The sequence below is a fragment of the Rhodotorula paludigena genome, assembly GCF_050403205.1.
Source record: "Rhodotorula paludigena JCM10292 DNA, Rt_paludigena_JCM10292v1_ctg46, whole genome shotgun sequence".
NCBI classification, from domain to species: domain Eukaryota; kingdom Fungi; phylum Basidiomycota; class Microbotryomycetes; order Sporidiobolales; family Sporidiobolaceae; genus Rhodotorula; species Rhodotorula paludigena.
In genome coordinates this window covers 123,430-144,217 of record NW_027481412.1, presented here as the reverse complement: position 1 = coordinate 144,217, position 20,788 = coordinate 123,430, and the positions used below count along the sequence as shown (strand labels likewise).

The 20,788-nt window shown below is 63.4% G+C and overlaps 7 protein-coding genes across 7 annotated transcripts; 3 read left to right on the top strand and 4 right to left on the bottom strand.

Annotated features, from left to right (window-relative positions):
• Positions 1-60: 60 nt before the first annotated feature.
• On the bottom strand, positions 61-6,497 carry JCM10292_007316 (mediator of RNA polymerase II transcription subunit 12; the record flags this gene model as incomplete). Its single annotated transcript, XM_076651171.1, has 10 exons — positions 61-978; positions 1,033-1,410; positions 1,484-1,746; positions 1,810-3,052; positions 3,108-4,607; positions 4,682-4,916; positions 5,013-5,362; positions 5,471-5,690; positions 5,748-5,872; positions 5,952-6,497. The coding sequence occupies 10 exons, from the start codon at positions 6,495-6,497 to the stop codon at positions 61-63; spliced, it is 5,778 nt and encodes a 1,925-aa protein (XP_076503326.1).
• Positions 6,498-6,990: 493 nt separating this feature from the next.
• JCM10292_007315 (uncharacterized protein) lies at positions 6,991-9,520 on the top strand (the record flags this gene model as incomplete). The annotated part of the gene is made up of 5 exons (XM_076651170.1): positions 6,991-7,148; positions 7,506-7,783; positions 7,847-7,912; positions 7,972-8,532; positions 8,595-9,520. The coding sequence occupies 5 exons, from the start codon at positions 6,991-6,993 to the stop codon at positions 9,518-9,520; spliced, it is 1,989 nt and encodes a 662-aa protein (XP_076503325.1).
• Positions 9,521-10,652: 1,132 nt separating this feature from the next.
• COX8 (cytochrome c oxidase subunit VIII) lies at positions 10,653-11,024 on the bottom strand (the record flags this gene model as incomplete). Its single annotated transcript, XM_076651169.1, has 3 exons — positions 10,653-10,671; positions 10,745-10,905; positions 10,980-11,024. The coding sequence occupies 3 exons, from the start codon at positions 11,022-11,024 to the stop codon at positions 10,653-10,655; spliced, it is 225 nt and encodes a 74-aa protein (XP_076503324.1).
• Positions 11,025-11,324: 300 nt separating this feature from the next.
• On the top strand, positions 11,325-12,159 carry JCM10292_007313 (ribonuclease P Rpr2/Rpp21/SNM1 subunit; the record flags this gene model as incomplete). The annotated part of the gene is made up of 3 exons (XM_076651168.1): positions 11,325-11,701; positions 11,763-11,845; positions 11,900-12,159. 3 exons carry the CDS (start codon positions 11,325-11,327, stop codon positions 12,157-12,159), a joined length of 720 nt encoding a protein of 239 aa, XP_076503323.1.
• A 518-nt stretch (positions 12,160-12,677) lies between these two features.
• Positions 12,678-13,882, bottom strand: JCM10292_007312 (lactoylglutathione lyase; the record flags this gene model as incomplete). Its single annotated transcript, XM_076651167.1, has 9 exons — positions 12,678-12,726; positions 12,791-12,810; positions 12,884-12,985; positions 13,052-13,071; positions 13,135-13,198; positions 13,303-13,316; positions 13,379-13,467; positions 13,581-13,611; positions 13,816-13,882. 9 exons carry the CDS (start codon positions 13,880-13,882, stop codon positions 12,678-12,680), a joined length of 456 nt encoding a protein of 151 aa, XP_076503322.1.
• Positions 13,883-13,981: 99 nt separating this feature from the next.
• JCM10292_007311 (uncharacterized protein) lies at positions 13,982-16,887 on the top strand (the record flags this gene model as incomplete). The annotated part of the gene is made up of 13 exons (XM_076651166.1): positions 13,982-14,002; positions 14,437-14,527; positions 14,587-14,760; positions 14,826-14,954; positions 15,019-15,244; positions 15,353-15,408; positions 15,479-15,567; positions 15,623-15,817; positions 15,876-15,907; positions 15,972-16,303; positions 16,368-16,404; positions 16,462-16,575; positions 16,635-16,887. The coding sequence occupies 13 exons, from the start codon at positions 13,982-13,984 to the stop codon at positions 16,885-16,887; spliced, it is 1,749 nt and encodes a 582-aa protein (XP_076503321.1).
• A 162-nt stretch (positions 16,888-17,049) lies between these two features.
• Positions 17,050-18,610, bottom strand: JCM10292_007310 (uncharacterized protein; the record flags this gene model as incomplete). Its single annotated transcript, XM_076651165.1, has 7 exons — positions 17,050-17,365; positions 17,430-17,511; positions 17,584-17,871; positions 17,932-18,204; positions 18,259-18,387; positions 18,448-18,519; positions 18,577-18,610. The coding sequence occupies 7 exons, from the start codon at positions 18,608-18,610 to the stop codon at positions 17,050-17,052; spliced, it is 1,194 nt and encodes a 397-aa protein (XP_076503320.1).
• Positions 18,611-20,788: the final 2,178 nt, after the last annotated feature.

The following is a 20,788-nucleotide window of genomic DNA, read 5'->3' as shown; positions in this document are numbered from 1 at the left end:
AATCTGAACGTAATATGGCAACAACGAGGAAGGCAAAGCCGATACAGCTCGAGGGAGTCTCTACTTCTTGCGCTTAGATCCGGACGACTTGCCCGCAGTCGTCTTGCTCGCGGTCGTCTTGCTCGCAGTCGTCTTGCCCGCCGTCTTGCCCGTCGCCGCGCTGCTCTTGCTCTTCTTGCTCTTGCTTGGCGCCTCGTCGTCGCTGTCAATGAGTAGCACTTCCGCATTCGATTTGCGCTTTGCACCTCGGCTTGCTGCGGCGCCTGCGGTCGAGCTGGCAGCGATCGGCGGCGGTGCTGGCGTTGCGACCTGCTTCGACTCGCCCGTCGCAGATCGCTTGCGGCTGCCTTGCTGCGCTTGTGCTTGCGCTGCCGCGGAGGGCGCGACGCCGTTCTCGAAGCGCGACGACAGTGCACGGGAAATGGCGAGCGTGCGGCGGTGGTCGCGCGCCGCAACGCTCAAACCCGTGCAAGGCGTCTCGAAGTCGAAGTTCGTCTGCACACCGCGCTCAAAACCGGCGCCCAGAGTCGCGCTTGTGCTCGTTGAGCCGTTGCTGGCGGTGCTGACGGCATCGAGCGCCGTGACAGCTGGGATGGTCTCGACGATTCTTGCTCGGAACGCGGCGAGGTCGATCGGGCCCACGTTGGCGAGTTGCTGAGGAGCTTGACTCGCCGCTTTGCGCACGCCGCCGACCGCAGTGGTGGAGCTCGGATCGGCATTGTCGAGCAGCTCCCACGGGTTGGCGACGAGCGAGGAAGGCGCGTACGGCCCGAAGAGGTGAGTGAGTCGAGTAAAGGTCGAGTCGGTCGTGAAGTTGATGACGTGCTGAGAGAGCGAAGCCTGCTGTGCGAGGAGGTTCTGGAGGGTGGGCGCGCGGACTAGGACGTTGAGGTCCGGCAGGGCGAAGAGAATGTGCGAGCAGGTGTCGAGGAGCAACGTTGACAGCTCGCAGTCTTGGGCTCGAGCCTTGGCGAGCGTCTGCGAAAACGCTGAGTCAGTCGCAGCTCGATTAATTCGAGGAGAAATACGCACGCTGGCTAGCTTCGCAAAGGGGATTAAGCAGTCTCGGTACAGCTCGGCGGTCGACTTCTCTGCCGGCTTGCCGGAACACTTCAAAGCGACAGCGACGAGGTGTGCGAGGTAGAGCACAAGCTCTTGCTGTTGCTCGGATGCGAGGTCCGCGTCGTCGGCAGCTAAGCGCGCGGAAAGCAAGCACGCCTTAACCGCCTCCAGCAAACGATTCAGCGAGGCGGTGCTGCTTGCCGCTGTGCCGGTCTGAAGTAGCGTGTCGAGCAGGCGGCATGCGCAGCGAAGCGTCGTGCGGGCGACAGTGTCGTCCTCAGGCGAGACGACGGAGGGCTTGAGCGCGGTCACAGCGTCTGCGAGGCGACCGAAAGCCACGCTGACGAGCTGGCCATGGCAACGACGTGAGTCGCAACGACGTGAGTTCGCGTTCTACTGAGTGTCTGGGAGAGAAGCGCACCTCGTCTGAAGCGGAACCATGGTAACACCGCACGACCTGCTCGCCGAGATACGACTGGCCTTCGCCCGTGCACACACGCTCGACAAAGTGCTGCGAGAGGGTGTGCAGCGCGTCGGCCTTGTCGCTCGCGCTGATGGCCGGGTCGAGCTCGAGTCGCTCGAGACACGCCTCGACTTCGACTTTCGAGATCGACAGGCGCCAGAGCGTGAGGCACGACAGGAAGGTGTCCCAGTCTTCCGTCGAGACTAGGTTCGCCGGAGTGGCTGCGATCGACTCGTGCGGATTAGCGAGGCAAGCTTACCGGCTTCGCGGGCAGCGAGACACACCTGATCCACCGTCCTTAAGCAGGAGAAGAACGCCTGCAAGCAGCTTCGGTCTGAACGTATCGATGCCCGGAAGGCTCTTGACAATGTCGCCGTCGAGCATCGTGTCCCTCATGCCGTCGGGGTCTCGCACGACTAGCGACTGCAGCTCGGGCAACGTCGCAAAGCGGAGGAACAGCTCGCCCGTTGACTCGGCGAGCTCGGAGAAGCCGAGCGTCGTGGCGACATCCTGTTGGACGATGTGGAGCGCGAGTGCCGAGCCGACGGGGACGAGAGCCGCGCGTGTACCGAGAGAGGCGCGGCGGGCGTCGAGGCGCTGCTGTGCGACGAGCTGCGCGGGTGTCGAGTGTCGCGCGGCGGCTACAGGGTCGGATGTGGCGGGCGCGCTGAAGATGACGACCGACAGGACGTCGTGCGCGTTCTGCAGTGCTTGCATTATTGCCGCAGTATCGACCGACGAGACCAGCTGAGTGGCGCCGCTGCCTGCAGCAGCTCTGCGCTCGGCCGCTAGCGGGATGAGCTGGCTCAGCAGTGCGCGGCGCAGTGGCAGAAGGACGCCCTTGAGCATTGCCAGCGGGCCGACGACGCCGTCGACGACGAGCTCGCTGAGCATCGCGGTTCGGGCTGAACCGCCAGCGCCGCCAAACGTGGCTGAGAGCTGTTGCGGCGTCATCGCCGCGGTCCAGCGCGCCAGGACGGGCTCAAGACCAAGCGGCAAGCGCTCGTGCAGGGCGCGCAGGAGGCCGGCTGCTGGTGAGGGCTCGATTGCCGAAGGCGAATGAGGCGGGAGTTGCGGAACGAGCTGCATGACGCTCTCGAGCGCGATGGTTGACCACGATGGATGAGCGTGGTAGCGAAACCAGATGGTCGAGGCGAGCTGCGCGACAGCAGCAGGTGACGAGTCGACGAGGAGGGTCTGCACCTCGGTGAGCGGGACCGGGATGGCCTGCGTTTGCGGCTTGGTCGCCGTGAGAGAAGCAGCAAGACTGCGGCAGTCGGCCTCGATGATCTCCTTTGCGCACGAGGTGAGGAGGCCCGCGTTGCCAAGTCGACGGAGGAGGGTGAGTAGGCGACGATCGCTCGATGCTCCCGTGTTCTTGTGCGCTTCGTGAGCTGCGCACAGCGCGGCGCCGACTTCCGACAGAGCGTCGAGCGCCGTGGCGATGTCGAGGTGGCCTTCCACGATGTCGACGATGTGCAGCAGGAGCGGCAGAGGAGGCGAAAGGCGAAGGATGATGATGAGCAGCTGTGACATCACGTGTTAGGACTGCAATCCGGCGAGTCTGAGCAGCCAAACGCACCTGCAGCAAACCCCACCAGTCTCCCGTCCGCTCGTACACGGCGCAGATGACGGCCATCTGCTCCACCTCGAGCTCGATCCTCCCCGACGCAGCATCAATTCTCGCCGACAGCCCCTCGGGCAGTCCCTCGCGCGTGACGACCCAGTGCGCGCCCTCGTCTCGCAGCTCGCCGACCGCTTGCAGGGGCGCGTCGCACGACCCGCCGTCGGCGGGCAGGGCGTCGGCAAAGACCCAAAGCTCGAGCTCGTGCGAGATCGTGCGCTGCAGCACTTCGAGGTGGAGGGCGCGCGCGACACCCTCGTCTCCTGCGAGCGCGACGCGGCGCTTCGGCCCGGCACCTGCCCCGCCAGGCGAAGGGGTTGCGAGCGCGACGGTGCGGAGGATCCAGAGATGGACGGACTCGGGCGGCGAGTCGGAAGTGGCCGAAGCGGAGGAGGGGCGCGGCTCAGTCTCGCCTCGCGCGATGAGACGCTGCAGGTAGGCGCCGTAGCTCATCACGCCGGCGCGCAGGAGCTCTTCGGCGAGCGCGCGGACGTCGTCCCGCGAGATAGACGCTGGACCTGGCGCAGATGCGACGAGCGCTGTCGGGTCGGACGAAGTGGCGGCGGATGAGGCTGGAGAGCGGGTCGGGAAGCGCTCGTCGACCCAGCGGACGAACGCATCTTCGACGCTAGGAATTGGCGACGCGCCACTGGCGCTGCTGTTCGAGCGAGTCACGCGCTTGCGCGCGTCGCTGTCGAGGCTGAGTCGCTCGAGTTCGAGCGCGATCAGGCGCGAGACTGCATAACGGCGGTGAGGAGCGGGAAGTGGGCGAGACGGCGTCGTCGACCAGGTGAAGAGCAAGGGAAGCGCGTTGGCCAGCGGGAGTGTAGGCGACGACGAGGATGCGGACGAGGCAGACGAAGGCGTTGTCGGACGCGGCTTTGCAGGCGATCCAGTACTGGACCCGCCATTAGCTGTTGCGGTCGCACCCAGGACAGGCGATGGCGGCTTCGAGCCGGAGTCGACGAAGATGGATCGATGGAAATCCTTCATGCGCAGCGGGAACTCGATCTCGTCCAGTCGCTCGATGGCTGCGAGGAGCACCTGGTCGTCGACAATCGCCGAATCTGACTCGCATGGATCTTTCAAAGCGCCAGCAGACGGCAGGCTGGACGGCTGAGCAATCTGCCGCCGTGCCTCGAGTTCCTTGAGATCCGCCGCGATGGTCTCGCTCAAGATCTCGTGGTCCTCGTCGTCGGTCGGCGCGCTGCCCGTCTGCTCCTTGCCCGTGTCGAGCAGGAGCTTCTTTAGCCGTATTGCAGCTGGATCGAGCGGAGCTCGGCCGATCGACGTGGACGAAGAGCGGGCGGGCGAAGTTGAGCGCGTGGACAGGGGATAGATGGGTGTCGGGAGGAGGGAAACGAATGCGTCTGAATTGGCGAGGAAAGCTGAGCGAATCATGCTCTCCAGCGTGCTGATGACGCTGGTTCGTAGGGCGGACGACGGCGCAGCGTCCAGCTGTAGCCGCCAGCGGAAATGTTAGCTACCCCCCTCTGCGAGTTCTTGGCGCTTGGAGCTGTAGAGCGAGGTACCTGGTGTAGCCGTACCACTCCAGCCTTGACCATCCTCGCGGTGCAAGGTTCGCTGGCGAGCACGTCCGCAAAGTATTCCTCGACGAGGAGCAGGACGAACGAGAGCTGCCCGAGTGCAGCGACCGCGTCAACCGCGGTAGCCGTTGCGGGTGTATCGAGGAGCGAGATGAGGAAGCGGAGAAACTGGGGCCGGTCGAGGAGCGCTTCGTGGTAGAGCGACTCGACGAGGCGGACACTGCGGGCGATGCGGTGAGCGAACAGGCACAAAGGCGCACCAATTCCAGCCACCTCCGAGTGGCAAAGCGCGAGAGGTCAAAGGGACCGAACGCACGTGTATTCGAACTTGCCCTCCCACGCCTTCCTCTTGTCCTCGTCCATCAGCCCGCCTCCCGCCTGCGCAAGCGCCGCCGCCGCCTTTACCGCCTGCGCCTGCGCCTGCTGCTGCGCCGCCATGCCGAGGCTCCCGCTGCGCGCGCGCGGAGTCTGCGCGAGCGCAGTCGGCGTCGTCGGGTTGGACGAAGGCGGTGCCGGGGTCGCGGCTCCGAGAGAGGCGGAGGGGCTGGACGAGGGGAGAACGACTTCGGCGAGCTGCTTGCGCACGAATTCGCATACGACGGTGGTGAACTCGGTCGTGTAGAGCGAGATGGCGGCCGTGATCGGGCGGGTCTTCGCAAGCGATTGCTGGGAAGACGGAGTAAGGTTAATGACTGCTCATCCAGATTCGCCTCTGTGATCTTGCAGACTCGCTGTGACTGAGTGGTTCTGCGGTCAAGAGAGCGTGATACCCACAATTTCGATGCCGCCAAACGCGCGCACAAACCACACGGCCCTCCCCGTCTCGACCTGCCTATGCGCGAGCATGTCGAGGCCCTTCTCGCCCTTGTACCCATGTGGCACGCTGCGGCTGAGCTTGGAGAGTGGGACGGCGGGCGAGGCGAGCTCGGTGAACCACGCTTCGCGCTTGGCGTCGGTGAGGGTGATGCGGGAAGGGAGGCGGAAAGTCGAGGGTCTGTACACGCGCGAGTGTCAAGGTGCGTCGGTGGACTGATAGGAAGATTAAGCGTACCCGTAAGTCGGCAGGTGCGACTCGGCTTTCGCTTGAACAGCAGCGACAAGGCGGCTCAGGTTGCCGAGAACATCGGTCGTCTTGAGCTTGTCGTAAATGTGCTGGTGCGCGGAGAACGTCTCGGCCTGCAATACTCGACTCAATCCTTATCAGCAAGAAGCGCAACAAGCGGCTCTGTGCGGAAGAGGATGACGGCCGACTCGCCTGAACGACGCTCTTGGCGCTGAATCCGCTCTTGACGATCGCCTCGGTCATCTGGTCCTCATCCATGCCGTCCCTGGGCGGATAAAAGACTGGCCAAGGTACTGTCCTGCCCTTGTCTGCGCTCGCCTCTGCGCCATTCCTCCCTCCGCCCGCAGCTCCTGCTACGCCGGGCACGACAGGCGCACCCGCGAGGCGGATCAACGGCGTTCGGCTCGCGAGAGGCTTGATTCCCGGTTCTGGCGTCGGCGTGCGCGATTCGCGGAGCCACGGGGCGCGCCATGACGGCGGCTCGAGGTGGTATCGGGTGAGCCCCTGCTCTGCGAGGAGCGAATCGAGCGGCGATGGGCGGTAGGCATGGCTCGTCGAGGCCGTCGTCTGCACTTCGGTCGTTCGGGACGGCACAGAGCCCGAAGCGACGAGGACGGGCGCTGGCTGCGACCCGGCGGAGAGAGCTGTCGACGAGGTGGGGGGAGCGGGAGTCGCGCCGTTGTTGGCCGCAGTGCGCCGAGGAGCGGCGCCCTGTGGAGCCGAGCGAGTCGGCGGCATCTGCGCTCGCCGTGCCTCGCTGACAGCGGAGTCAGTGCGTTTGCCGGGATCTGTTGCAGCAGGACACGAGCTGATGAGGCCCACGCAAAATCCGCGGGTGAGAGCGGCAGTAGGACGGGGCTGGCTCAGGGGAGGCTGTGCACTCGCTAGCGCGGTCTGCGGTTTTTGGCGCGCGTGATCGACGGCCGTTGGCGCGCGACTCGACGCGGAACGCTCGAGGGCCCAGCGGGCGTTCCCCTGGCTCTGGTCTCGTCTCGTCTCGTCGCTTGGCCTCGCTCCAGCCAGCCGCATCACAGGGACAGCAGACTCTCAGGCGCAGCGCGTCCCACCCCGGTCCCCGTCCGCACCTCCTTCGTCGCTCCTTCGCCGCGCTCGCCGTCACCTTCTCGTCCTCGCTCAACCCCCTCGTCGCGGCCCTTCCGCACGCTACACTTTGCCTGGACCGACCCAGCACAGCTCGTCAGCACCACCACCAGCACTAGCAGCAGCAACGATGCCCTCGCTCGTCTCGCTCGCAGCGACCGTCGCCGCCCTCGCGGCCCTTCCTGCCGCTCAGGCCCATGGCCCCGGCGCCCTCCAGCCCGGCATCCACCGCTTCCGCCAGAAGCGCATGTTTGACGTCCGTGGCGAGGACGGCGTCGTCAACCTCGAGTGCGTCTCCATCTTCCCGCTCCTGCTCCGGCGAGGATCTGCGCGTCCATATTGCGACGGTGCCGAGGTGGTGCAGGGTCCGCGTGGTTCTCCCGCCGCGCGGCCGTCCGAGGGTACTGCCGTGCTCTCGACCACGTTGGCGTGTCAGCGGAGCCTGCAAATGCCGGAGGAAACACGCGGCACAACGGTGCGGGCGAGAAATACCTGGCATTCGCGCGGGAGGCGGCCAATCCGCCTAGCGTATGCCACCTGACCATTTGACGATGCTCAAGAGTTCACACGCGCACGAGCACAGTCTTGCGAGAATGTGACGGTGCAGAATCGACGGCACTGACACTAGGCGGATCCATCCCACAGCTTCCTCACCAACGACTTTGCCCGCGTTGTCGACAAGCACGACAAGGCAAACAATGCCTGGAAGCACCACCTCGCGGTCACCGAGGCAGCTGCAAAGAACGAGTCGACGTCGGCGACGCGCCTCACCAAGCGCCGCGAAGACATCTTTGCCAAGGCGCGCGAGATGGAGCTCAAGTACAGCGAGGCGCAGCTCCGCCGCCGCGAGACGCTCGAGAAGCGCAGCCGCAGCGAGCTCGCAAAGCGTGCACCGAGCGGCGCTGTCGAGCTCACGGACTACTGTGCGTCTTCGCCTGACGCGCGCAACCAATAGTCAGCATGCTGACGCTTGTCGCCGATCGCAGTCAGCAACGGCAACGACGCTGCGTACTACGGCGAGCTGAGCATCGGCACTCCCGCGCAGGACTTTGGTACGTCCTGCTCGCCTTGCGTCTCGGCACCGAGAGTTGACTCGCGCCCGCTTTCGCAGAGGTCATCTTCGACACGGGCTCCGCCGACCTGTGGGTTCCCTCAGACAAGTCGTCGACCTCGCACCAGAAGTTCCAGTCGTCTGCGTCGTCCTCGCTCGAGACGTCTTCGGCCGAGTGGGACATCGCCTACGGCACCGGTTCGTCCGAGGGCTTCCTCGCGCGCGACGTCGTCTCGATCGGCGGCTACACGGCGCAGCAGCAGATCTTTGCGCTCGCCGACGAGTCGGCCTCGGTCGTCGAGGCGCTCCCGAGCGACGGCATCTGCGGCATGGCCTTCTCGACGATCGCGACGTCGGGCGCGCCGACCTTCTTCGAGAACCTCATCACGGCCGACTCGGTCCAGCAGCCGCTCTTCAGCTACTACCTGCAGCGCGCCAAGGACCTCACGAGCCAGTCGCGCGGCACCGTTGGCGGCGGCGAGCTGTGCATCGGCTGCACCAACTCGGCTCAGTACACGGGCTCGATCAACTGGCTTCCCGTCGTTGCCCAGTCGTACTGGGAGGTCGCTTCCGACGGCATCACCATCAACGGTCAGGTCGTTGACGGCACTAGCATGTCGGGTACGCCATCTTCCTCTCGCCGAATGTGCGGACGAAAGAAGCTGACTTTTTTCGCCATACAGCCGGTATCGACACGGGCACGACCCTGATCTACGTCCCGACCTCCGTGGCCAAGGCTCTCTACGCCGAGATCGGTGGCAAGCCGGTTACCGGCAAGGCAGGCGAGTACACCGTGCCCTGTGTCTCGCCCTTCACGTCGATCGGCCTCTCATTCGGCGGCGTCAACTACAACATCCCGCTCGACGACATCTTCCTCGGCTACGTCAGCGCCGCCGACAAGTCGCAGTGCCTGCTCGGTCTCTTTGGCCAGGACATGTACGACGCAGACGGCAAGCCCGTCGCCATCATCGGCGGCCTCTTCCTCAAGACGGTCTACTCGGTCTTCAGCTACTCGCACAACGGCTCGCCCGCCGTCGGTCTCGCCACGTCCAAGACGGCCGGCGTTTCGGCCTCGTCGTCGGCGTCGTCGGCGTCTTCGTCGTCTGCCTCGTCCGCGGCCGGCAGCAGCGGCGCCTCGAGCGGCACCAGCAACTCTGCCGCCGCCGCGGGCGGATTCTCGTACTCTGCGACGCAGGTCGCCGACGTCACGGCCGAGCCGGGTGTCGCGACGACCATCGCGACGTACGACGCCGCGTCGGCCTCGTCGCGCGCGGCGGCCGCCGCTTCCCGCGCGGCTGCATCGGCCGCCTCGGCGGGCTCGAGCATCGCGAGCTCGTCCGACGCCGCGCCGCAGGGCTTCACCTTCCAGGTGTTCAACTCTGCGCCCGTCGCGACGCAGACGAGCTCGTCGGCTGCCACGGCGTCGTCGACCTCGAGTGCCGAGTCGACGCAGAGCGCGGGCGAGACGGCCGAGGCGGGGCAGGCAAACGCGAGCCAGGGGTCGGCCGAGAACAACGGCGACGGGAACGGCGCGGTCGCGTTCGCCGTCTCGGGCCTTGCGGTCGCCCTCGCGGCCGTCGCCGGTGGTGGCTTTGCGCTGGTCGCTTAAGCCGCCTCTTTCGGCATCTCGCGCCCTACTGTCTATCGGCCCTCCGGGCAACCGTCTGTCACTACTCCCTTTCGCTCTTCTCCCTCTCGCATTGTGTACCTTTCGGCGCTAGATACCCCTTTCCTTCTCTTGTCTTCCTCTCTTTCTCATCCTCTCGGACGCACATCACGCGCAGGAGTGCAGAACCATCCACCCGCTGGCAGGTCTTGGAACCGCCACGCATCGCCAGATTCGCCCTCGGCGTTCACATGGACGCCGAGGCGACCGCAGCAACAGACACTCGTTTTATCCGCGCAACTCTAGGCCACGCTGTACGAGAGACCAAAGCGCGCCAGTAAGACGGGTATCGAGTGCAGTGCGAAGACGAAAGAGACGTGGCTACCAGAGAGGAGGGAGGACTCAAAGCTGGCCATTGTGCTTTCCCTGCACAGTGGACGGTCAGTCGCGATTCGCACTGTATTGTCGCCCGGTCGTCGCAATGCACAGATGACGACAATAGAGGCGACGCGCGACGAGGAGCGTTCGACGGCGACGCACCATTTGCAGCCAGAATGCGAGACCTGGGATGCCCAAGAACCCAACGCCCCCGAGCAAGCCCCAGTAAGCGATCGTGAACCTGATCTTGGACGGCCCGTCGTACGCCTGTGTCGGTTGGCTGGCGATTAGCGTGGCTCGAGAGGCGAGAAGGTTCGGGGAGGGATAGGATGCGCACGAAGGGGAAGTTGTTGCCGACACGGTTCTCCACGTGGTACGGGCGCCTGGAGACGACGTGCGTGGGGGCTCGTGTGAGGCGTAGAGCGGGACTAGCACAGCGAGTGAGAACGGTGGAAAGCATGTCTGGGTCACCGATGCGAAGAGCGAGCGACGAGCGAGAACGGGACAAGCCAATCTGCGTCGAGCAGAGCAGGAGTAGCAAGGCATTCGAACGAAGGCGGCGAGATCGAGAGACAGGGAGACTCGGAAGGAGCGAGGGTCGGGAAGGCAGAAGGAGAAGGAAGCAGGTTCGAGAGCTGCCAACACACGGCGATGGCTCGTTCTTCCTCCACGACTTGGTTCTGCTCGTGTTTAGGCTCTGAGCACAACGCAACACTCTTTCGCCTTTATCCAGCTTGCTCAACTCCCGCAAACCCATTCACGCCGACGCCTTCTTGCTGTCACACGCGTACGACAGGTCAGCTCTTGCGTCCCGCCGTATCTGAACGCACAAGACGCTTCTCGACGTACATCTGGAACGCGCTGGCGAGGAACGGAACGGACGAGCCGAGACCGAGGAGGGCGACGAAGCCCAGGGTGAAGGCGCGCTTGCGGTCGCCCTCGTACTTGAAGGGGAAGTTGTTGTTGACCTTGTTCTCGACGTGGAAGGCGCGCTTGGCGACCAGGGTGGCCTGGAACAGTGTCGACGAGGTCAGCGAAGCAGACCAGCGAAGAAGGCGCGGGAGAGGACAGGATGTGGCCGTACGGGACGAGCAGCGCGAAGAGAGGCAGCAGAGCGGCGGGCGAGCATGTTGAGCAGCTTCTCGCAAGCACGGGGCAACAGAACTGGGAGAAGGAGCAAGTCGGGCGGCGGACAGGAGAAGGCTCGCGAAGGACGCGCAGACGAGGCTCGAGCGGGAGCGAGAAGAGCGAGAGACGAGGACAGTAGGAGTGAGAACGCCTACAACGTACTCACTGCGCGTGCTACAACGTCATCAGTACGTTCAACCGCGACCAATGCAACTTGAACGAGGACAAGGTGCAAGGACGATCGACTCTTGCTTCTCCATCGCGCGCACACCTCGCGCAGAACCCGCTGGTCCTCCCAAAGATGGCTAAGAAGGGCCGGGGCGCTCCCAGCGAGCCCACCGCTGCCGCTCCCGTCGTCAACCGCGACTCGCTCCAGCGCCTGTCGTACCTCTACCAGGCGTCCGTCCTCCTCCAAAGCGCTGGCGTACAGTCGTCAAGCAGCAGTACGACTGCCACGAGCACGCAGCAGATCGCCCGCCGGAACCGCTCGCCGCCGTGGGCGCAGTCGCTCGAGAAGGATGTCAAAACTGATGAAGCTGGCGCCGAGGCGCAGACGCCTCAGAGGCCCACCAAGCAGCGCAGGAGGACTACAGAAGGTCAGGCGACATCGCTGCAGCCGCTGGCCCGCCACCTTGCTGCAGAGTTGAGCGAGGTCTCGCAGAAGGCGACCATCCGCATGTGCGTTGCACCTCGTCAGAACTCGCAGAACAGACCGGCTGACCCCTCCTCCTGCTACCAGGGATCCTGCGGTGAAGCGCTCGGTCTGCAAGGGATGCAAGACGGTGCTGGTGGCCGGGTTGACCTCGAGCGTGCGGATCAAGCGTGCGCTCACCCCTTTTTGTCGTGCTCGCTGACCGCTGACGAGGTTATGCGCAGCCTCTGGTCCTCACGCGCACGTCGTCGTACATTGCTGCCTCTCGTGCCGCGCCCAGCGCCGCCTTCCCGCTCCGCCGCACCTCCTTTCTCCCGATGCTTCCCATCTTTCCGCCATGGACGAAGCCGCTGCGCCGCGCCTGACGAAGCGCGAGCGGCGAGAAGCGCGCCAAGCTCGCGAACCAGTCTTTTTCGAGCGCCCGGGCCACGTCGTCGTGCGGGCCGGCGCCGTTCTCAGTCAGGACGAGTACCGCTCGACGTGAACTTGCGCCTCGTGCACCTCGTTCGCCGCGCGCCTGCTCGACCTCGAGCCAGTCATCCGTGCACGACCCAGTCGCGCACTGAGCAGCCGCACGCACGCCTCCGAGTTGACCGCACTACGGAAGGCGCCAGTCCCGACGCTCCGCCCTCGACGCGCGCCAGACCCGCCGCCACTGCCGACTTGACGCTCAGCGCTTGCCTGGCCGGGCGCGAGACCCCTGTCAGGTCACGCGCAGCGGGCGCATCCCTCCCCGTGTGTTCGGCCGTCGTCGAGCGGCGGCCGGCTGCTTTCGCCCGCCGTCGGGCGCCCACCGTCGGATCTCTTGGATCACCAAGGGCGACACGCAGGCCACTGGTTCCGAGCAGGAGAAGGGTATTGGGTGCGGGATGGCAGAGTGCGCCGGACTTCCCATGCTCAGCTACGGCCTCTCTTGACGCAACGTGTTGTAACGGCAGAGAAACGAATTTGCAACGGCTCTTTAGACAGCTACCGCTGTATTCACATGCGCGCCTTACCGAGTCACATGCCCTTCTCGCCCTTCTTGCCGCCGCTCGGCACAATCTCGATCCTGCGGTCAGCGAAAGAGGGTCAGTCTCGCCCGATGATCTGCCGCGGTCAGCCACGAGCCGCACCAGTAGTTGTCCGGGTCGTACTGCAAGGACGCGGGGGGAGAAAGCACATGAGGAACGCGGCCGGGAATTTGCAGAACGGGGAGAAGGACGCACAATGAAGGCAATATGGCGCATGCGGCCCTCCTCGGGGCGCTTCTTGAAGCGCACGCCAAGCGAGTCCAAGCGCTTGCACTCGGCCTCGACATCGTCGACGCTCTGCGAGCAGAGTTCGTAGTCAGGGAGTGGGTTCGACAGCTTGTCCAATCAGAGAGGTCGGCGTACGATCGCAATGTGGCCGAAACCTGCGAGTTGCGGATATCAGCGGCGGGGCCGATGGCAGCAAAGAAGAAGATACAATCACGCACCGCGACCAGGCTCCTCGTTGCCGTTAGCGTAGCCCTTGAAGTCCGGGTCGCTCTCCGTGCCCCACTGCAAGAAGCGAGGCAGGTCAGAACTCCGCTGCTTGAACTCACGTAGCGCCACAACTGGAGCTGTCTCCGCATAAAGGCAAGCAAGAGGACAAGATTGCGTACGTTGTGGCACAGCTCTGTCAAGGCAAGAATCGAAGGTCAGCCCGATATCTCCGCTCGAGTAAAGGAGAGCCCGCACCGAGAACGCCCTCGCGCTGGAACTTGCGCGCAGCCTTCTCTTCCTCACTCAAGTGCTCCTTGCCCTCCTCGGGGAACGCAAGGAAGTAGCTGTTCGGGAGTGCGCAGGGACGATTGAGGCGCAAGAAAGCACGATGTCGAGGAGGTTGACCAGGTCAGCAAGGGTCTGAACAAGTCCAGGAAGCAGGACGCAGTATACTGACTTTGTGAAGTCGCCGCCAGGAGACTCGTGGACTGCAGAATTGTAAGAGTAAGGATGCCGGATGAGGTCAGCCAAGTTAAGGTGGACGATGACAAGGTGTTCGCATCGGCACGAGCCGCTGGCGAGCAGGCGTCACGCCGTCACAGTATGTCACGCGTCGATGGTGCCCAGGCGGAGCAAGCCGATGCCACAGAAAGAGCGGTACAAGTCTCCGCAAGAGGAGCAACGAAACGCACTGAGCTCCATGCCGAGGATCTCCTGGTAGAACTTGAGCGAGACCTTGGCATCCTTGATGCGGAACATGGTGTGGTCTGCGAGGTGGTCCCATCAGCCTCGAGCTGTCGTGTGCGATGCCGCGCAGCCTTCGGGTCCAGCGCGGAGAGGGCGAGCGTCATCGTCGAGATGAACGGGGCGGGGCGCTTAGTGAGCGTACTGAGGCGAGGCGGTGCCATGATTGCAGTGCTCGTTCGGAAAGACCGTGTCAGGATTGGGCTGAGGCGGAGCGAGCGAAGCATTGGCCGGGCGGCGAGCGCCAACTCCGCCGAACCTCGCGCGCGGTGGGGCGCCTTGCCCGCGAGGCTCGCGGCTTGCTGGCTGGTCTTCCTTCGGACCTGTCTCCACGCTTATCCGTCGCGCAGATGCTAGGCAGAGATCTGGAAAAGTCACACGATACCGCAGAGCCGGTGCAACAGGCTGCACGCTCGTCCCGAGCCAAGTCGCTCGCTCTTCTGCTCGGGGCCTGCGCACTCGCAACTTTCCATCTCGCACCGCATTGCCAGGCGGGATTCGCGAAGGTCAAAGTTCGTCAGATGCTGTCTATCGAATGAGACTGCCTTGCTCAATGTGCTGCCCTGCAGAGTCTTGCACAGCTGCAGAGCAGTTCCGTGTGGTGGTCGCCCTGCCCCGATGTCACCGACACCTACTGCTCGTTCCTGAATGTCCCGCTCGGTGCGTAGGATAGTCGTGAAAATGGGATGAAGCTCGCTGACCGTTCCCTGTACGCGCAGACTACTCGGACCCCACTTCGGGCGAGACGGTCTCGCTCGCATTGCGCATGATACCAGCGACGGCTCCGCCAAGAGATCAGCTTGGGTACTTGTTCACCAACCCCGGAGGTCCTGGCGGAAGCGGGACGATGGCTGTTGCCGAGTACGGGCGTCTCTTGCACAAGGTTGTTCAGGGTATGTCGTTCTCAACTGCCCAGGCGGCTCCTGCGCCTTGAGTGACGCTCGCTTACAACGTACAGGTCGCTACAACGTCATCTCCTGGGACCCTCGAGCCGTCAACCTGACCGCCCCGGCGCTGGGCTGCTTCGAGACCCCTGGCGACGCAAACCGCTTCACTCGCGACATCGAGCATCTCGGCCTCACGTTTGGTGAGTCTCAGAAGGCGTGACATGAGACTCAAAGCTCGAAGCTGAACGTGCTCTCCGATTCCAGATGCTCGCGGTCCACCCTCCCGCAGCGGCGGAGAGAATGCCTCCTGGGCTGCCGAGCTCTCCTGGACCGTCCAGGTGGACGCCTTTGCGCAGTCCCTGAGCCAGGCCTGCCTCGAGAATGCCGACCAGCGCATGCTGCGCGCTAGCTCGACCGCCTTCACGGCCCGCGATATGAAGAACATCATGGAGGCGCTTGGCGAGGAGACCGTCAAGTATTGGGGTTTCTCGTGAGTTGTGCGCACCGCATGTTCATTTCGCACGAGCGAGCATGGGCTTTCTTCCCTTGCAATGACCCTTTGCTGGTATAGATCTTGCTCAATGTTTCACGGTTGCAGGTACGGCACGATCCTCGGTGCAACGTTCTCCGCCATGTTCCCGGAGCTCGTCGGGCGTGCGTGACCCATCTTTGGGCTCTCCAGTCTACATACCAACGTCCGTGCTGAAGTGGCTGCGATTCGCAGGTGTGGTCCTTGACGGCGTATCCGACGCGCAACTGTACACGCAAAACATGTGGGACTGGGGCAGGTCCGGCATGAACGACACCCGCAAGGTATGCTGACTGTTCGCAGTACACTTCGGCACGCCTGATCACGATTGCCCTGCAGGTTTTCGACGGTTTCTTCTCGTCCTGTGTCGAGTCGGGCCCTGCTGGCTGCGTCTTTGCTCGCGAGAACGCAACAGTCGAGGAGCATGTCAAGCGCTACGATGCGCTGCTCGAGCGGTTGCGCGACTCCCCCATGCCGGTGGGCACAAGTCCGGTCGGACCAGGCATCTTGACCGCGTCGGATGTGCAGTACACGGTGCGGAGCCTCTTGTCCTCTGCTGCCGATGAGCTGTATTAATCACAGATGACCGCAGATGTTCCATGCACTCTATCAGCCGCGTCATTGGTATGTGTTTATCATCTGTTGAGCTTCAACCCGCTGATCTTACCCTTTCCTGACCGCCACACAGGCCCAACATGGCGCGCCTTCTCGCCGAAAGTGAGCGCGGCAACGGCTCCGCGATGTATGGTACCGCGAACGTCGGCTCTGGCAAGCTTGGCCGCAGGCCGCCCGCGCACCACTCGCCCTTCCACCGGTCGATGGAGTCGTCCATTGCGTCGCAAGCGGCGGTCATGTGCTCAGACACGGACTCCGAAGCAATCGGCGGCGCGTCGGTCGAGACGCTCAGGCAATTCATGAGCGACTTGAGGAGAGACACGAAGAGTCCGACGGCCGACATCTGGGCGCTGTGGATCGCGCAATGCAGGCACTGGGGCGGAAAGGCTATCGAGGCGTACCGCGGTGCGCGCTTCTCCCGCAAACGCAATCTGACATCTGCAAGCCAGCTGACTCATGGCACGTGCAGGGCCGTGGACTGTCAAGGAGGGGCTCAAGAAGACAAAGTGTGTACTCGCTCGAGGCTTTTCATCCCATCCCGAGCTGACCGCTGCTTTGCGCAGCTTCCCCATCGTCTTCCTCTCCCAGCACGCCGACCCAGTCACTCCGCTGATGGCTGCGCGGAAGATGCAGGCCGGGTTCGGCAACGAGTCTGCCACCCTCCTCGTCCAGAACGGGTGCGTGACCTTTCAATGTTCGGTGCTCTCCGCGGTAATGAACAGAGCCGCTCGCATAGCTTCGGCCACTGCTCAATGGCGCACCCGTCGTTGTGCACCGCCACGAAGCTGCGTGCGTACTTCGTCGACGGCGTCGTACCCGCCTACGACACTCGTTGTGAGGTCGACGACGGTTTCCTCTTCCCCCATCCGGACAAGATGGCGCCTTCGTCAATCAACACCCTCTCGACAGAAGATGGCGAGCTTCGAGACGCTATGTGGGAGCTGTCCTCGCACGTCAACCAAATTGGCATGGGGCCTTCGCGAATCTGAGCGGGCGGTTAACGAGATGCGATGGTACGATATCACAAGCACACTATGCAGAATAGACAACTATGCTAAGCCTCTGGTACACCGGAGAGAGGAAAAGACGCAAAGGATAGAAAGAAGGATGGGTGGTGCGGGAGCCGCATAAGCAGTCAGTCTCGAAAAGGTCTACGTCTTGCGCTTCTTCTTGGCGGGCCCGTCTGTCTCCTTCTCATCCGCAGAGGGCGCCGCCGTCTTCTTGGCCGCCTGTTTCCCGAACAGATCCTTGAGGCTCGACATGCCCTTCGTGTTGACCTTCTTGAGCGCCTCGACGCCGCGGCTGCCCTTGGACTGCTCCGCCTTGCGCTTCTTTGCCGCGGCTCCGAAGCCCTGATCGCTCCCGCCGTTGACTTCGAGCTTGGCGGACCCTCGCCCGGGCAAGTACGTCGTCTGCAGGACGTTGGAAGTCGTGTTGGCCGAGAGGTACTTGGTGAGCTCGGGGAAGCTGCTCAGCATGCAGGCGTCAGCTTTGTCGTCCTACATGTTGCAGTTACTTGTGTGTGACGCACGTGTAGGATGCGAGAAGCGACTTTGCGAGCGTTGGCGGAAGATAGTTGGCGATGATGCTGACGGCGTACTTCTGCCGCGCCTCTGCGGATGCACGGTCGCGCATTATCAGCCTTCGGACTCTGCTGCGTAGCGCGGGGGCATCGGGGTACGTACCGGTCTGGAGCTGCGCGTTCAGGCCGTGTCCACTTCCGGCATCTTCCTTGGCGAGACCGCGCGAGACCGTCTCATAGCGGCTCGGAACGCCCGCGTTCGAAGGGTCCTGCTCGTCGCTCTGCGCGGAGCTCGGCTTGTCCTCCTCCCGCTTGATGTCCTCGCCCGGCTCGGTCGGTTCGAGGGGTCCGAAGACACCGCTGGCGGCATCTGCGAGTGCGTCGACCTTGGCGCGTAAGAGGTCGAGCGCTGCTTTTTGCGAGAGGCGGTACAGGGTTGTCGACTCGTGTTCTGCGGAAAAGCCGGTCAGCTCCCCGAGGTCGCTGCTCGTATCGACTTGGCGGAGCGCACCTTGCGTCTCGCACACTTCTGCGAGCCGCCTACGCACGCACTCCATCCGCGAGAGGCGTGCGACATCCTCGGCAAAGTCTGCTTGGTTCTCCGCCTCGCAGGCTGGCTGCGCATCTTTCTTTGTGGCCTTGTTCGTGCCGTCCTCGTCAAAGCGAAGCTGACCGATCGACTCCCACAGGTCGCTGTAGGCCTGGAAGTGTGGTGGAAGGAGCGAGAGGTACGAGATGGCGAGGAAGACGGGGTCGAAAGGGGAAAAGAGGGCGAGGGACCCGTCTGCCAGATGGAGCGTGAGTCTCGTGAGGGGTCGCGGGGCCATGATATGCGCACCTGAGACGGTCTCCTGCTCGATGAACCAGCTCCTGCTCTTGTCAGCGTCGAGCGAGATCTTCTGCACCTCGAGCAGGCCGTCCGGCGACGAGATCGAGGAGGAGTAGGGGAGGAACAGCGATGGCTGACCTGCGAAAGCGCATTCGCGTCAGCTAGAGGACCTCAGGCGAGACGCTTGAGTGCACGTACGGCTCCGCGGGTGCGGCAACCGGAGGAAGCGCGCCGACGAAGACGAGGGGTCGCTGGAGTCGAGTGGGACGCCTGCGAGTGTGCAGAGGTCAGCCGGTCGCACTGAGTCTGGTAAACGGACTGGGTCACCCTCTGGCAGCACGCAAAGGTGCTTGCGCTCCATGCTCGCGACTGTACTGGCGAGAAAGATGAAATTGGGCGACGCGGCTCGACGCGCTCGCTCGCGTGCGCTGGTCAAGCGCTGGTGGTGGCAGACTGAGCGGACGGCCAGACTGGGACGTGTGATCTGCTGCTGGCGCTGTAGACAAGCTACACTCGGAGTGCACGTCTGGGCCGGTGCTTGCGGCGAAGGCCAGCGGTATGCCTTCTCCTCCCGCTGCGTCCTGCGTGCTTCTCAGCATGCTCGAATCGTGCGTCACGGATTCTCTTGCGACCTCTCCAGCTGATTGGCGTCTTTAGAAATATCAGATATGCATACGATCATTGAAACGGCTCCAGCGGATTGTGTTAGCGGGAGCAGGCTGGCTCAGCCGTCGGCCTTCTCAAGCGAAAGGGGGGAGGCGCCGCCGAAGTGTCTGGCGGGGATGTAGTTTTTGCGATAGCGTCTCTGTGAGGTGGTCAGGAGCTAGCTCAAGTTCTCCTCAACGGGCAGGCGGAGGCATGCGGGCTTTTCTGAGGGCCACCCTTTGCGCCGGCGTTCACGACTGGGCACTACTTTTCTATGGTCCAAAGTGTCCGCGAGCATGTGCTTTCTGCCTAAGTGTCTCTGTGAGGTTCTAAAAGGTATGCAGGGTGAACTTTGAGCAAGAGCAGGGGGATTGCGAGCTCTCGAGAGGGTGGCTCTGTGCGCTCTCGTCGATGAATTGACACTTTTCTACGGTGCAGAGTGTCCGCAAGTCTTAAAGTCTGCAATAGTGTCTTTGGGGAGGGGGTCAGAAGGTATGCAGGGTGCTCCTTGTGTCAGCAGCAGGGGGTTTGTGGGCTCTGAAGAGGGTGGCTCTGTGCGCTCTCGTCGACGACTTGGCATTTTCCTCGGGTGCAAAGTGTCCGCAAGCCTGCAGTGTCTGTAATGGCGTCTCTGTGAGGTGATTGGAAGATATGCAGGGTGCTCCTTGTGTCAGCAGCCCAGGGTGGTTGCGAACTCTGGAGGGGGCCTACCTCTGCGCCGTAGTCGACGACTCGACATTTCCTGTTGTCGGCTATGTGTAAGGTAGCCTGAATCCGTTGAACAACACAAGGCCGCGTGGCCAAGCGGTACGGCGTCAGTTTCCGGTGATGACTGTATGGCAGTTAGGCTTTAGCTGAAGATCGTGGGTCATCCCCACTGGCTCCTTCTCCTCACCACTGCCAGGCCAGCTGTGCTGCTGAATTTCTCTGACTCATATCTGTCTTCCCCACCTTCCTGTCTGCAGTGATCTGTGATGCCGTCTTTTCCTGACAAGCCTTCTCATCGGTGTCTGGAAGCGTGCTGGGGAGGACTGGTCTATGCGCTGCCGTCGTTGGGCAGAGAAGGACCTACTGAGTGCGGTTAGCCACAAACATTGTGCTTTTTCTGCGCCGTCGCACAACAGAAGCGAGAAGACGAGGGCAAGACGGCGCAAGAGACAAGCGAGCAGGGCAGTGCAGTGCAAAAGCAGAAACGCCAGCTGCGGCACCTCAGTCTGAGAGCCAAGCTCCCCGTCCGCACGCACACCGGACGACGGACAACGAGGAGATGCAGTCGGAGAAGAACGTTGGCAGGACTGCCCTTAACGGTTCTTGTAGGGCGTCCTCAGCCAGCGCGTGCACAGTAGAGACTCGCAAGGACAAACAAGCAAGCACCGCAAGACCGTACACACCAACGAGATGTGCGAGAGGGAGACAGGAAGGAGAAGCGACGGGCGAGTCTCGCCCTAAGTAGCAGCGGCAGTGCGCAGAGCCTCGAAGGACGCCGCTACACTCGCAAGTCTCTGGCAGGTAAGCTCACGAGGTGCGAGAGGGGTGCTGTCCAAGAAGAAGCGACTTGGCCGCGAGCGAGCCAAGATCAGGGGAGGCGCACTTGGGGGTGCACCGTGCACCCCTCGCGTCTGCCCACGTCGCGCGCAATGACTCCTACGGCCCGCAGACTACTTTGTGGGGCTGACCAGCCCTGCTGCGTGCTCTTGACCGAACACCGCGCGCTGCATCGCCCGGCCTTGCTCCCCCAAGCACGTGGCTCTCGGCGACCGCGGCCAAAACTCACTCTACTGCGTCCCCCTGTCTGACGCCGACCTCTCGAGAGGTTCGCGCGCGCCAGCTTCCCCGCGCAAGCGCCGACCGCGACCACTGTTTGCCGCAACCGAAGCTCAAGCTTGCTCTGACT